Source organism: Nerophis ophidion, linkage group LG01 (assembly GCF_033978795.1).
Source record: "Nerophis ophidion isolate RoL-2023_Sa linkage group LG01, RoL_Noph_v1.0, whole genome shotgun sequence".
NCBI lineage: Eukaryota > Metazoa > Chordata > Actinopteri > Syngnathiformes > Syngnathidae > Nerophis > Nerophis ophidion.
In genome coordinates this window covers 14,756,648-14,771,327 of record NC_084611.1, presented here as the reverse complement: position 1 = coordinate 14,771,327, position 14,680 = coordinate 14,756,648, and the positions used below count along the sequence as shown (strand labels likewise).

General features: G+C 38.4%; 1 protein-coding gene across 1 annotated transcript in view; it reads right to left on the bottom strand.

Moving 5' to 3' along the window:
* LOC133550797 (atrial natriuretic peptide receptor 3-like) overlaps positions 1 to 2,795 on the bottom strand; it is a 52,181-nt gene extending 49,386 nt beyond the window's left edge. The window contains exon 1 of the mRNA XM_061896845.1: positions 2,060 to 2,795. Coding sequence (XP_061752829.1) covers positions 2,060 to 2,753 — 694 coding nt within the window. The 5' untranslated portion in view covers positions 2,754 to 2,795. The remainder of the gene's footprint in view (positions 1 to 2,059) is intronic.
* Positions 2,796 to 14,680: the final 11,885 nt, after the last annotated feature.

The window sequence follows — 14,680 nt, the reverse complement described above, 5'->3', positions numbered from 1 at the left end:
TGGCTCTCACGGAAATACTTTTTAAAATATTTGGCTTTTATAGCTCTCTCAGCCATAAAGGTTCCCGACCCCTGGATTAGGGGGTACTTGAATAAAAAAATGTTCACAGGCGGTACATCACTGAAAACAGGTTGAGAACCACTGATCTAGATCAACATCAGATTAGATAAAATGTGCAAAATATTCCCCATAGAAGTGGAGCAAAAAGTCAATTGTGTAAAGTGATTTTGATTCATTATTATATTTTGAGCAATGGCAGTTTTAATGGAAACTTTTTTGCAACTTTGTTAAATGTCATATTATTGTGAGAACCCAATTGAAAAACAAAAAACCTCGGCCGGTCTTGGGGTCAGAAAAAGAAGGTCTCCCTACCTTGGGTGTCCAACATGTTCTGGACGACGTCCTCCGGGTCCAGGTGGTAAGAAGCATTTTATCTATTGTTGGTTATCTTCAGAATAACAGTGTTGTTAAAAAGAATAATTGACTTATTATACTCTAAAAATGTTGGTCTTACTTAAAAATGCACGCATTTAATTGTATTCAATGTTAAAAAAATATATATGGCTCTCACGGAAATACTTTTTAAAATATTTAGCTTTTATGGCTCTCTCAGCCATAAAAGGTTCCCGACCCCTGGATTAGGGGGTACTTGAATTAAAAAAATGTTCACAGGCGGTACATCACTGAAAAAAGGTTGAGAACCACTGATCTAGAACAGCATCAGATTGGATAAAATGTGTAAAATATTCCCCATAGAAGTGGAGCAAAAAGTCAATTGTGTAAAGTGATTTTGATTCATTATTATATTTTGAGCAATGGCAGTTTTAATGGAAACTTTTTTGCAACTTTGTTAAATGTCATATTATTGTGAGAACCCAATTGAAAAACAAAAAACCTCGGCCGGTCTTGGGGTCAGAAAAAGAAGGTCTCCCTACCTTGGGTGTCCAACATGTTCTGGACGACGTCCTCCGGGTCCAGGTGGTAAGAAACATTTTATCTATTGTTGGCTATCTTCAGAATAACAGTGTTGTTAAAAATAATAATTGACTTATTATACTCTAAAAATGTTGGTCTTACTTAAAAATGCACGCATTTAATTGTATTCAGTGTTAAAAAAATATATATGGCTCTCACGGAAATACTTTTTAAAATATTTGGCTTTTATAGCTCTCTCAGCCATAAAGGTTCCCGACCCCTGGATTAGGGGGTACTTGAATTAAAAAAATGTTCACAGGCGGTACATCACTGAAAAAAGGTTGAGAACCACTGATCTAGATCAACATCAGATTAGATAAAATGTGCAAAATATTCCCCATAGAAGTGGAGCAAAAAGTCAATTGTGTAAAGTGATTTTGATTCATTATTATATTTTGAGCAATGGCAGTTTTAATGGTAACTTTTTTGCAACTTTGTTAAATGTCATATTATTGTGAGAACCCAATTGAAAAACAAAAAACCTCGGCCGGTCTTGGGGTCAGAAAAAGAAGGTCTCCCTACCTTGGGTGTCCAACATGTTCTGGACGACGTCCTCCGGGTCCAGGTGGTAAGAAGCATTTTATCTATTGTTGGCTATCTTCAGAATAACAGTGTTGTTAAAAATAATAATTGACTTATTATACTCTAAAAATGTTGGTCTTACTTAAAAATGCACGCATTTAATTGTATTCAATGTTAAAAAATATATATATGGCTCTCACGGAAGTACTTTTTAAAATATTTGGCTTTTATGGCTCTCTCAGCCATAAAAGGTTCCCGACCCCTGGATTAGGGAGTACTTGAATTAAAAAAATGTTCACAGGCGCATCACTGAAAAAAGGTTGAGAACCACTGATCTAGAACAGCATCAGATTGGATAAAATGTGTAAAATATTCCCCATAGAAGTGGAGCAAAAAGTCAATTGTGCAAAGTGATTTTGATTCATTATTATATTTTGAGCAATGGCAGTTTTAATGGAAACTTTTTTGCAACTTTGTTAAAATGTCATATTATTGTGAGAACCCAATTGAAAAACAAAAAACCTCGGCCGGTCTTGGGGTCAGAAAAAGAAGGTCTCCCTACCTTGGGTGTCCAACATGTTCTGGACGATGTCCTCCGGGTCCAGGTGGTCTCGGCCGGCCACCGAGTAGGTCTGGACGCTGACGTCGTCCATGAGGTGGTAGATGCCCTCCACCGTGAAGAAGCAGTCCCGGTCCACCTTGTCGTCCTCGTAGACCAGCAGGGCGCTGGTCCAGGAGAACATGGTGAAGATGGCGCGGAAGACCTCGGCCATCTTGCTGTAGGACGGAGCGATGCGCGTCAGGTGCGAGAACTCGCCCGTCTTGTCCCGGAAGGCGGCGGCCAGGGCGCCCGCCGTGATCACCGGGATGTTCCAGTGCGACGCCAGCCGCACCACCGCCGCCGCCTCGTACTCGCACACCGGACCCAGGATTAAGTCCGGCCGGGCGGCGCAGGCGCGCTCCAGCAGGCGGAAGACGGCGTCGTTGGCGCAGTCCGAGTCGTCGAAGCGGACGTCGAAGCGGACGCCGGAGAAAGGCGCGCCCGCCGCCTGTAGCCTCGCCTGCGCGTAAAGCACCGCCGGCGCCACCCGCGCGTAGGAGAAGAGGTAGGAGTCGTTCCGGGGCAGGAAGACCACCACTTGGACGTCCTCGTCAGCCCCGCGCGACCCGGCGAGGAGCGACAAGAAGACGGACAAGAAGACGGAGGAGAAGACGCGCGCCGCGCGGTGGTTCATGACGTCACGGTCGTCCCGCATCTTCGAAACGGAACCGAAGACTTTCCAACTTCCCGCCGCGGCTTGAGCGAGTGTCTCGGTTCTGTTTCGAAGCTCACACTTTAAAGGGTCTTCTGGGAGCTACGTCATCAGGACACGCCCCCCTCTACCCGTCACGGCCGATACGGCCCGCCAATTCGATATACCCACCGACGGCATGTGCTGCCCGACGCTACTCACTGAGCATGCGCAATCAATTCCTCATCAACGCTCCCAGGTTTTATCCAATCCAATCCACTTTATTTATATAGCACATTTAAACAACAATAACGTTTCCAGAGTGCTGCACAGCCATGTTAACAACAATTGTAAAAAAATAAAAAAAAATAAAAAAATAAAATTTAAAAAAAAGTATATATATATATATATATTATGCTCCACCAATGACTGAATAAAAACAAAAAATAAATGAATATAAAACCAATAAAAACAATATAAAAACAAATATGATTAAAAACTATTTTAAAGGGTAAAATCAATTAAAACAGTAAAATAGAAATCAAAGTGTATATAAAAAACACAGAGGACAACAGAGAACAGAGGACCACACAACTCACGTAGTGTTAAAAGCCAAAGAATAAAAGTGGGTCTTAAGACGAGACTTAAGACACTCCACTGTGGAAGCAGTTTATCGACTAAAACAGGGGTCGGGAACCGTTTTGTCTGAGAGAGCCAAAAAGCCAAATATTTTAAAATGTATTTCCCTAAGAGCCATTTTTAAGTAAGACCAACATTTCCAGAGTATAATAGGTCTCTTATTCTTTGTATCCATCCATCCATTTTCTACCGCTTATTCCCTTTCGGGGTCGCGGGGGGCGCTGGCACCCATCTCAGCTACAATCGGGCGGAAGGCAGGGTACACCCTGGACAAATCGCCACCTCATCGCAGGGCCAACACAGATAGACAGACAACATTCACACTCACATTCACACACTAGGGCCAATTTAGTGTTGCCAATCAACCTATCCCCAGGTGCATGTCTTTGGAAGTGGGAGGAACCCGGAGTACCCGGAAGGAACCCACGCATTCACGGGAAGAACATGCAAACTCCACACAGAAAGAACCCGAGCCTGGATTTGAACCCAGGACTGCAGGACCTTCGTATTGTGAGGCAGACGCACCGTGAAGCCCATTCTTTGTATTAACATTGTTATTCAGAAGTTAACTGTGGAAGGAGCGTGGCCTGCGGGCCTGCAGCAAAGCGGGATCTTGCCAGGACCGGCCTCAAAATCAGCGACAGGTGCGTAGACGGCCCACTTGGACCTTGTTATCTAATCACCTGTCACTCTGTTATAAGCAGCAGCCGGGAGGAGAGACAGGTTTGGGGCTGGTGCCGGAGCGCGAGCGAGGACGAAAGAGAAAAAGACAATTGCTGGAAGGCAACTGAGAGAAAAATAAAATAAAACAATATTGTAACCCTAAAACAGGCTATTGGTGGTCCAAAGAACCCCCAGGAGGGCAAGCCCCCACACTAACCAATAAAAAATAAATGACTTCTTACCATTAACGCAACTTCTTGAACATAAAAAAGCATGGGAATGTTTTATATTTTGAACGTTATTTTTAACACTGTGATTACAAGCGGAATTATTCATTACTTATCCTGTTAAGCAACGTCAGCTCAGATTTATCCGAGAGCCAGATGCAGTCATCAAAAGAGCCACATCTGGCTCTAGAATCATAGGTTCCCTAAAACCTGGACTAAAACGTTGATGTATTGTGGGCATTTTTGGCGGTTTTCACAACAAAAACGGTATAAATTAGGGGTGTGGGAAAAAATCGATTCGAATACGAATCGCGATTCTCACACTGTGCGATTCAGAATCGATTCTCATCCATCCATCCATCCAATTCCTACCACTCATAGAAGTGTTCAAAATAAGTTATAATTATTATTTGATGCATCCATCCATATCCTACCGCTTAAATGAAGTGAATTATATTTATATAGCGCTTTTTCTCTAGTGACTCAAAGCGCTTTACAGAGTGAAACACAATATCTAATTTTTACATTTAAACTAGTGTGGGTGGCAGGTGGGTAAAGTGTCTTGCCCAAGGACACAACGGCAGTGACTAGGATGGCGGAAAGCGGGTATCTAACCTGCAACCCTCAAGTTGCTGACACGGCCGCTCTACCAATTGAGGTATACCGCCCCTTTTCTTGGGGTCGCAGGGGGCGCTGGCGCCTATCTCAGCTACGATCGGGCGGAAGTCGGTGTACACCTTGGACAAGTCGCCACTTCATCGCAGAAAATCTATTTTTTTTCTTTTATTATTATTTTTTTTTAATCAATCCAACAAACCAATACACAGCAATACCATAACAATGTAATCCAATTCCAAAACCAAACCTGACCCAGCAACACTCAGAACTGCAATAAACAGAGCAATTGACACAGAACAAACCAAAAGTAGTGAAACAAAAATGAATATCATCAACAACAGTATCAATATTAGTTATCATTTCAGCATAGCAGTGATTAAAAATCCCTCATTGACATTATCATTAGACATTTATAAAAATTGAAAAAAAACGACAATAGTGTCACAGTGGCTTTAGTTAAAAAAAATATACATTATTGCAGTGGGTTCCCTCCGGGTACTCCGGCTTCCTCCCACTTCCAAAGACATGCACCTGGGGATAGGTTGATTGGCAACACTAAATGGGCCCTAGTGTGTGAATGTGAGTGTGAATATTGTCTGTTTATCTGTGTTGGCTCTGCGATGAGGTGGCGACTTGTCCAGGGTGTACCCCGCCTTCTGCCCGATTGTAGCTGAGATAGGCGCCAGCCCCCCCGCGACCCCGAAAGGGAATAAGCGGTAGAAAATGGATGGATTGCATTGGGGCGGTATAGCTCGGTTGGTAGAGTGGCCGTGCCAGCAACTTGAGGGTTGCAGGTTCGATTCCCGCTTCCGCCGTCCTAGTCACTGCCGTTGTGTCCTTGGGCAAGACACTTTACCCACCTGCCCCCAGTGCCACCCACACTGGTTTAAATGTAACTTAGATATTGGGTTTCACTATGTAAAGCGCTTTGAGTCATTAGAGAAAAGCGCTATATAAATATAATTCACACTTCACAATCAGTTGATAAAACATTGTCCTTTACAATTATAAAAGCTTTTTTTTTTTTTAATCTACTACTCTGATATCATGTCAGCAGACTGGGGTAGATCCTGCTGGAATCCTATGACTGGTTTTGAATCGGAAAAATATTGTTTTTGAATGGAAAATCGCGTTGAATCGAAAAAAAAAATTCGATATATAATCGAATCGCCACCCCAAGAATCGATATTGAATCGAATCGTGGGACAGCCAAAGATTCGCCGCCCTAGTATAAATGCTGGATTATGTCTAGACCAGGTGTGTCCACACTGAAGCCAGGCGGGCCCAAACCATGGAAACAACCTTGAGAACTTGTTGAATTAGGTCCCGACGTTGAGAGACTCAAATACAACGTTGAAACAACACCAACCAAGGTTCTGACGTCGATTCGACAGTGAAATTTAGTCATTTTCCAAACAATAGAATAGAAGAATAGAATTGAATGGACTTTATTGTCATTATATCTGCATAGAACGAGATTAAGGACTCCAATTTAAGGTGCAATAGTGGGAACAAATATGGGGTAAAAATAAATAACACAATCAGTAATAAAGGAAAAACTAACAATTGAAGTAAACAGACTACTATCCAATAAAAATAATAAGCAATCCTGTAGAAGATACAAAACACTATAGAAATACAAAATGCTGTAAAATATACAGAACAAGACAAGAGTACCGAAGTAATTAATAGTCCCGGACGTATTGCACTTGAAGGCGGGCACGTGCACACATAGGGCCCTATGGGTGCTTGAACCCTTGCCCTTCTTTGCCTCGTCTTAAAAAGTGCCCTCTGCCTGTGTTTTTGTTTTTGTTTGTTTTGTTTTTCTTTAAACAACATTAATAAATTTGTCAGACCTGGACATGGATTGTGTGTGCTCCTTCGACGCAGAGGGACTACAGGACGAGCCAGGCGGGAATTAAGGTACATGTTTGTTTTTATTAATACTCAAAATACAAAAAAAAAAGGCAAAACAAAAAGCGCGCTCGATGGCGGATACTAATCTATACTAAAACGTAGAACAAAAACACCACAATGGCAATGCTATCTATTTCTATCTATTTCTGATGGACAGAAAGAAAATAACTTAAGTAGTGGCTGTGATAATTGGGAACAGGTGCGGGACTGAAGGCAGGGGCGTGACCAGGAGGGCAAGGTGAAAATCAATCAGTTGTCATGGTAACAAAAACAAACCAGGAAGTGAAAAAACAGAACAAGAGTCCAGAAAACAAAACAAAACATGATCAAACGTGAAACCAGATTTACGGGCGTGACAAAATTCCTGTTAGGGATGTAAAAAAAAAACAAAAAAAAACAGCGGTACAAAAACTCCACCGGTTTGAGAGAGAGAGGGCGAGTGAGTGAGTAAGTGAGAGGAGAGAGAGCCAACTGCGGGCCTGAGGAGACGTGACATTGGAGCAACTTGAACCTGTGAGCTATGGTCTAGTCGTCGTCCGCTTATTCAGCATCAAATACGGGTAATATTTCCGAAAAAACGCTGTATTATTCTATTATTCAATGTGTCAGCTTCTGTTTTTGCCGGACGTCGGAGCACGGCGCATCAATTCCGCACAGAGCACAGCGGATCGTGCGGGACAGGAAGTAGTGTATAAAATACAAAATAAAATATCGGGTTAATTGTCAAAATAAAATGCACTGCGTTTACGGCGGATCACATTTCTCTCACAATAGAGGTTTTGATATTAAGTTGTATTGCGTTTCAGTTGTTTAGTCTGAGCATTAAGTAAGAAAGACCACTTGATGGTGTTTTCATCAAGTTAAGGGAAGAAGGACAGATTTTCACATTGAAGTTTTTTCCATTTGGGTATTTATTTTTTATTATTTTTTTGAAGTTCATGTTGCACTAATCAATGTTCAATATTAAAGTGCTTATCTTTAACAATAAATAGCCTAATAATAAACCAGTGTTTTGTTGCTTTTCATGTCTTCCTGTGATAATGTGAATTAACTCACTATGACGATAATTTGTTGACACAAAAAAAAATGGCAATCACTTTTACCTACAAAGGACACACAGCTAAGTAGTTAGCTTCCTATTAGCAAATTTAATTTTACATTAATTTCCATATTGCGTAAAGGACCCAAAAAAAAAATTCCTGTCGTCACGTCTGATTTTCCTCCATACAAACGGCGTGTCGGCACATTCACATCATTTATGTGGCTTTTGCACACACATAAGTGAATGCAAGGCATACTTGGTCAACAAACAGCCATACAGGTCACACTTAGGGTGGCCATATAAACAACTTTAACGCTGTTACAAATACGCACCGCACTGTGAACCCACACCAAACAACAATGACAAACACATTTGGGGAGAACATCCGCACCGTAACATAACTTAACAAATACCCAGCACTAACTCTTCCGGAATCTACAATATACACCCCCGCTACCACACACATAAGTGAATGCAAGGCATACTTGGTCAACAGCCATACAGGTCACACTGAGGGTGGCCATATAAACAACTTTAACGCTGTTACAAATATGCACAACACTGTGAACCCACACCAAACAACAATGACAAACACATTTGGGGAGAACATCCGCACCGTAACATAACGTAACAAATACCCAGCACTAACTCTTCCGGAATCTACAATATACACCCCCGCTACCACCAACCCCCCTCCCCCCACACATAAGTGAATGCAAGGCATACTTGGTCAACAGCCATACAGGTCACACTTAGGGTGGCCATATAAACAACTTTAACGCTGTTACAAATACGCACCACACTGTGAACCCACACCAAACAACAATGACAAACACATTTGGGGAGAACATCCGCACCGTAACATAACGTAACAAATACCCAGCACTAACTCTTCCGGAATCTACAATATACACCCCCGCTACCACCAACCCCCCCACTCCCCCCCACACACATAAGTGAATGCAAGGCATACTTGGTCAACAGCCATACAGGTCACACTGAGGGTGGCCATATAAACAACTTTAACGCTGTTACAAATATGCACCACACTGTGAACCCACACCAAACAACAATGACAAACACATTTGGGGAGAACATCCGCACCGTAACATAACGTAACAAATACCCAACACTAACTCTTCCGGAATCTACAATATACACCCCCGCTACCACCAACCCCCCTCCCCCCACACATAAGTGAATGCAAGGCATACTTGGTCAACAGCCATACAGGTCACACTGAGGGTGGCCATATAAACAACGTTAACGTTGTTACAAATACGCACCTCACTGTGAACCCACACCAAACAACAATGACAAACACATTTGGGGAGAACATCCGCACCATAACATAACGTAACAAATACCCAGCACTAACTCTTCCGGAATCTACAATATACACCCCCGCTACCACCAACCCCTGAGGCCGACTCACCGAACCCCTAGGGTTCGATCGAACCCAGGTTAAGAACCACTGGGGTAGGATATTGTATAGGGGCGAATTATTATTATCAGAAGTTAGAGTCCAAGATGGTGACAGCTCTGGGAAAGAGGCTGTCTCTGAGCCTGTTTATTCTGGCTCTGATGCACCTGTAGCGCCTGCCCGATGGTAACAGGTTGAACAGGTGGAAGCCAGGGTGTGTGATGTCCTTGGTGATGTTGTTTGCTTTCTTGAGGCAACGGGAGTTGTGTAAATCCTTCAGGGAAGGGCAGACTTTATGACCCTCTGAATCGCCTGTTTGTCTGCTTCAGTGCAGCTGGGGTACCACACTGTTATGCAGTACGTCGGCGGGCTCTCGACAGCCGAGCGATAGAAGGTCAAACAATACTTTAATATAACAAGCTACATATTCCCCCGCGACCCCAAAAGGGAATAAGCGGTAGAAAATGGATGGATGGATATTTAATTGAAGATAATTAGCATCTTATTACAGAGAAAAATGTTCAATTGTTAGTATGAGCATAACCCTTTATATAACAGGCTACATATCTTTTTCAACTCGAATGTAAAAATATACATAAATATTAAAAAAATAATACTTACTTTAAAAATACATATAAAACTGCTAGATTGCTAGTATGGACATAGACTTTTATATAACAAGGTACATATTTAATGAAAGATAATTACCGTAAATTTACATGAATTTGAAAGTAATTTAAGAAAACAGAAAATGCTACGTATAATTAATTTGGTATTTTTCTGTAAAAAAAAAAAAAAGAAATAAATAAACATAGTTTGTCATTACTGGCATATTACTTAAAATAACAAGCAGATTGTTTATCTACAGGTAATGTCTGCAATTCCACAGTTTTATACACTATTTTAAGAAAATTGAAAAATTACAGTACAAATTTAAAGTAATTTACCGTAAAAATAGGATTAAATTTTTTTTTCTTTACAGTGCTGCACCTCCAAAACCCTCAAATCTAGACTCCAAACATCCCAGAACAAGCGAGTCAGGTTACGTCTAGACCTCCACCCCAGATCACACCTCACTCCGACCCACTTCTCCAAAGTGGGCTGGCTCAGGATGGAGGACTTGCAATGAGCCTAGTCTATAAAATCCGCTACACCTCCCTGATACCGAAGTACATGTCAAACTACTTCCAGAACGTAAATGACCGCCATAACCACAACACCAGGTTTAAAACAAACCGCTTTAAACCCAGATTCCGATCTAACAAAGGTTTTAACTCAGGGGTCACCAACCAGGTAGCCCGTAAGGACCAGATGAGTCGCCCTGCTGGCCTGTTCTAAAAATAGCTGTAATAGCAGCACTTACCAGTGAGCTGCCTCTATTTTTTAAACTTGATTTATTTACTAGCAAGCTGGTCTCGCTTTGCTCAACATTTTTAATTCTAAGAGAGACAAAAGTTAAATAGAATTGGAAAATCCAAGAAAATATTTTAAAGACTTGGTCTTCACTTGTTTAAATAAATTCATTTATTTTTTTTACTTTGCTTCTTATAACTTTCAGAAAGACAATTTTAGAGAAAAAAATACAACTTTAAAAATGATTTTAGGATTTTTAAACACATATACCTTTTTACCTTTTCAATTCCTTCCTCTTCTTTCCTGACAATTTAAATCAATGTTTAAGTACATTTATTTTTTTTATTGTAAAGAATAATTAATACATTTTTATTTAATTCTTCATTTTAGCTTCTGTTTTTTCCACAAAGAATATTTGTGAAATATTTCTTCAAACTTATTATGATTAAAATTAAAAAAATGTATTCTGGCAAATCTAGAAAATCTTTAGAATCAAATTTAAATCTTATTTCAAAGTCTCTAGAATTTATTTTAAAATTTTTGTTCTGGAAAATCTAGAAGAAATAATGATTTGTCTTTGTTAGAAATATAGCTTGGTCCAATTTGTTATATATTCTAACAAAGGGCAGATTGGATTTTAACCTATTTAAAACATGTCATCAAAATTCTAAAATTAATCTTAATCAGGAAAAATGAGTGATGATGTGCCATAAATTATTTTATTTTTATTTTTTTCAAAAAGATTCGAATTAGCTAGTTGTTTTCTGCGATGAGGTGGCGACTTGTCCAGGGTGTACCCCGCCTTCCGCCCGATTGTAGCTGAGATAGGCGCCAGCGCCCCCCGTGACCCCAAAAAGGGAATAAGCGGTAGAAAATGGATGGATGGATAGTTATTTTCTTCATTTTTTTTGGGTTGAATTTGGAAATTTAAAGAGTCGAAATTGAATATAAACTATGCTTCAAAATTAAATTTTTTTCCTGTTTTCTCCTCTTTTAAACCGTTCAATTAAGTGTTTTTTTCATCATTTTTTCTCTACAAAAAACCTTCCGTAAAAGGAAAAAAAATGTAAGACAGAATGACAGACAGAAATACAATTTTTTTAAATATATGTATAGATTTATTTATTAAAAGTTAATTGAGCAAATTGGCTATTTCTGGCAATTTTTTAAAGTGTGTATCAAACTGGTAGCCCTTCGCATTAATCAGTACCCAAGAAGTAGCTCTTGGTTTCAAAAATGTTTGGACCCCTGTCTTAACTCAATCTCCTTCTATGCCACATCAATGTGGAATGTACTCCCAACAGGTGTAAAAGAAAGTGTATCTCTATCCTCCTTTGAAACTAAAACAACACCTCCAGGCAACTACAACCCGAGATTGACACCCTCCCCCAATCGCATCCCACAAATGTAAATAATCCAATTTATATACTTGTTCTTATGCTTCCTGAACTCACTACATATCCTACCAAGTCAGACCTACACTGTTTCAATGTCCGTTTCTCTGATGATACAATTGTTGATGACTGAAGTGCTGATATCAACCAGACCTAACCCTCGGGCCCCAACCCCCTCCACATACCACCCACCGGATTGTATATAATGTAAATATACTGATGATTAACTTGTGTGATGACTGTATCATGTTGATTGATACCATGAATTGATTAACGTGTACCCTGTCTTAAACAAGTTGAAAAACGTATTGAGTGGTCAATTGTACGGAATATTTACTGAACTGTGCAATCTACTAATAAAAGTGTCAATCAATAAATCAATAGAATTAATGAGACCTAATAAATTAGACCTAAATTGATTAAAACTGATATATTAGACTTAATTGATGAGAACTAATCGCTTAGCGCTAATAGATGAGAGCTAATGGGTCATGTTGAGAGTAGACAAGTTCATGAAGACACATTCCTAAAAATGACTTCAAGTTTTGTTTGAAAAACTGGAAAGTCCCTCAAGAACTATAATTCACGGCGGAAGGATACGTGCTGTACCAAGTACCTGACATTTGACTACACATGACTACTGCGCACGTCGTGTATGAAAATAAGTGTCCTCAAAGGACTTGCAGACATGAGTTCCTGACAAATACGTTACTGTGGCTCCCTCTTGTGGCCAAACTAAATGATCAGTAAATGAAGATGTAATACATTTACTTGGTTAGTGTACAATGTACTTGATTGCCTGACCAATACGTTACTGTGGCTCCCTCTTGTGGCCAAACTAAATGATCAGTAAATGAAGATGTAATACATTTACTTAGTTAGTGTACAATGTATATCAGTGGTCCCCAACCACTGGGCCGCGGACCGGTACCTGGCCGCGGAATAATTTTTTTATTAATTTAAAAACATTTTTTAATAAAAACATTTTTTACATATTTTTTTACTTTTAAAAAACATTTTTTAATAAAAACATTTTTTACATATTTTTTTTACTTTTTATTTGTTATTAAATAAACATAAAATACACAAGATACGCTTACAATTGGTGCACCAACCCCCCCCCGCCCCCCCAAAACCCCTCCATTTTTCATGACAAAAACCTGCCTTTTTCATGACAAAGAAAAAAAAAAAAAAAAGAGAGAATCCCTCACCAGGCCACGGGAAAAATTATCAAGCGTTGACCAGTCCGCAGCTACAAATAGGTTGGGGACCACTGATGTACATGATTGCCTGACAAATATGTTACTGTGGCTCCCTCGTGTGGCCAAACTAAATGATCAGTAAATGAAGATGTAATACATTTTACTTAGTGTACAATGTACATGATTGCCTGACAAATACGTTACTGTGGCTCCCTCTTGTGGCCAAAACCGAACAACGCAGATCCACTTTCCAACTTCTAATCACTTCACATGATCGGTATATGAAGATATTTACTTAATGTACTTGTACACGTTTACTGCATTAGTAGTATAGTGTATAGTTTTTTACTGGTAATATTGACCCTTTATGTCCTCATAAATGTAACATTGAAGATAAAAATGGTGTATTTGGCAGTGTTAATAGGAAATTATCAATAATATTTCAGCTTGCTCACAGGAAGTTGCTCTTTGTGTTTGTTGTCATTTTTGCATTCGCGTCATTACTCATTTTACTTCTCTTTCGACTTGGATTCAAGATTGTCATTTATTTCACTATCAAATATAACATTAAACTACTTACCATCACTTTAATATTTGACTATAATAACATTAATATTTAATTATTAATTATAACTTTAATATTTAACTATTAATTATAACTTCAGACTACTCACCATCACTTTAATATTTGACTATTATAACTTTAATATTTATTTTTAATTGTAACTTTAATATTTAACTATTAATTATAACTTTCGACTACCAACTTTAAACTATTTACCACCACTTTAATATATAACTATTAACTACAACGTTAATGTTTAACTATTAATTATAACTTCAAACTATTTACCACCAGTTTAAAATATTTAGCTATTAACTATAACTTTAATATTTAACTATGAATTACAACTTTAAACTATTTGCCATCACTTTAATATTCAACTATGAATTATAACTTTAATATTTAACTATTGATTATAACTTTAAACTATTTACCACCATTTTAATATTTAACTATCAACTATACCTTAAAATATTCAACTATTAATTATAAATTGTATTTAATATGTAAGTATGAATTACAAAATTAATATTTAACTATTGATTATAACTTTAAACTATTTACCAGCACTTAAATATTTAACTATTAACTATACCTTAAAATATTTATCTATTAATTAAAAATGTAATGGTTAACTATTAATTAACTATTTAATATGTAAGCATTAATTATAACTTTAAATCATTTAAAATTACTTTAATATTTAACTATTAATTATAACTTTAATATTTAACTATTAATCATAATTTTAATATTTAACTATTGATTATAACTTTAAATTATTTACCACAACTTTAATATTTAACTATTAACTATACCTTTAAATAATTATCTATTAATGATAAATGTAATATTTAACTATTAATTATAACTTTAATATTTAAGTATAATTATAACTTTAAAGTACT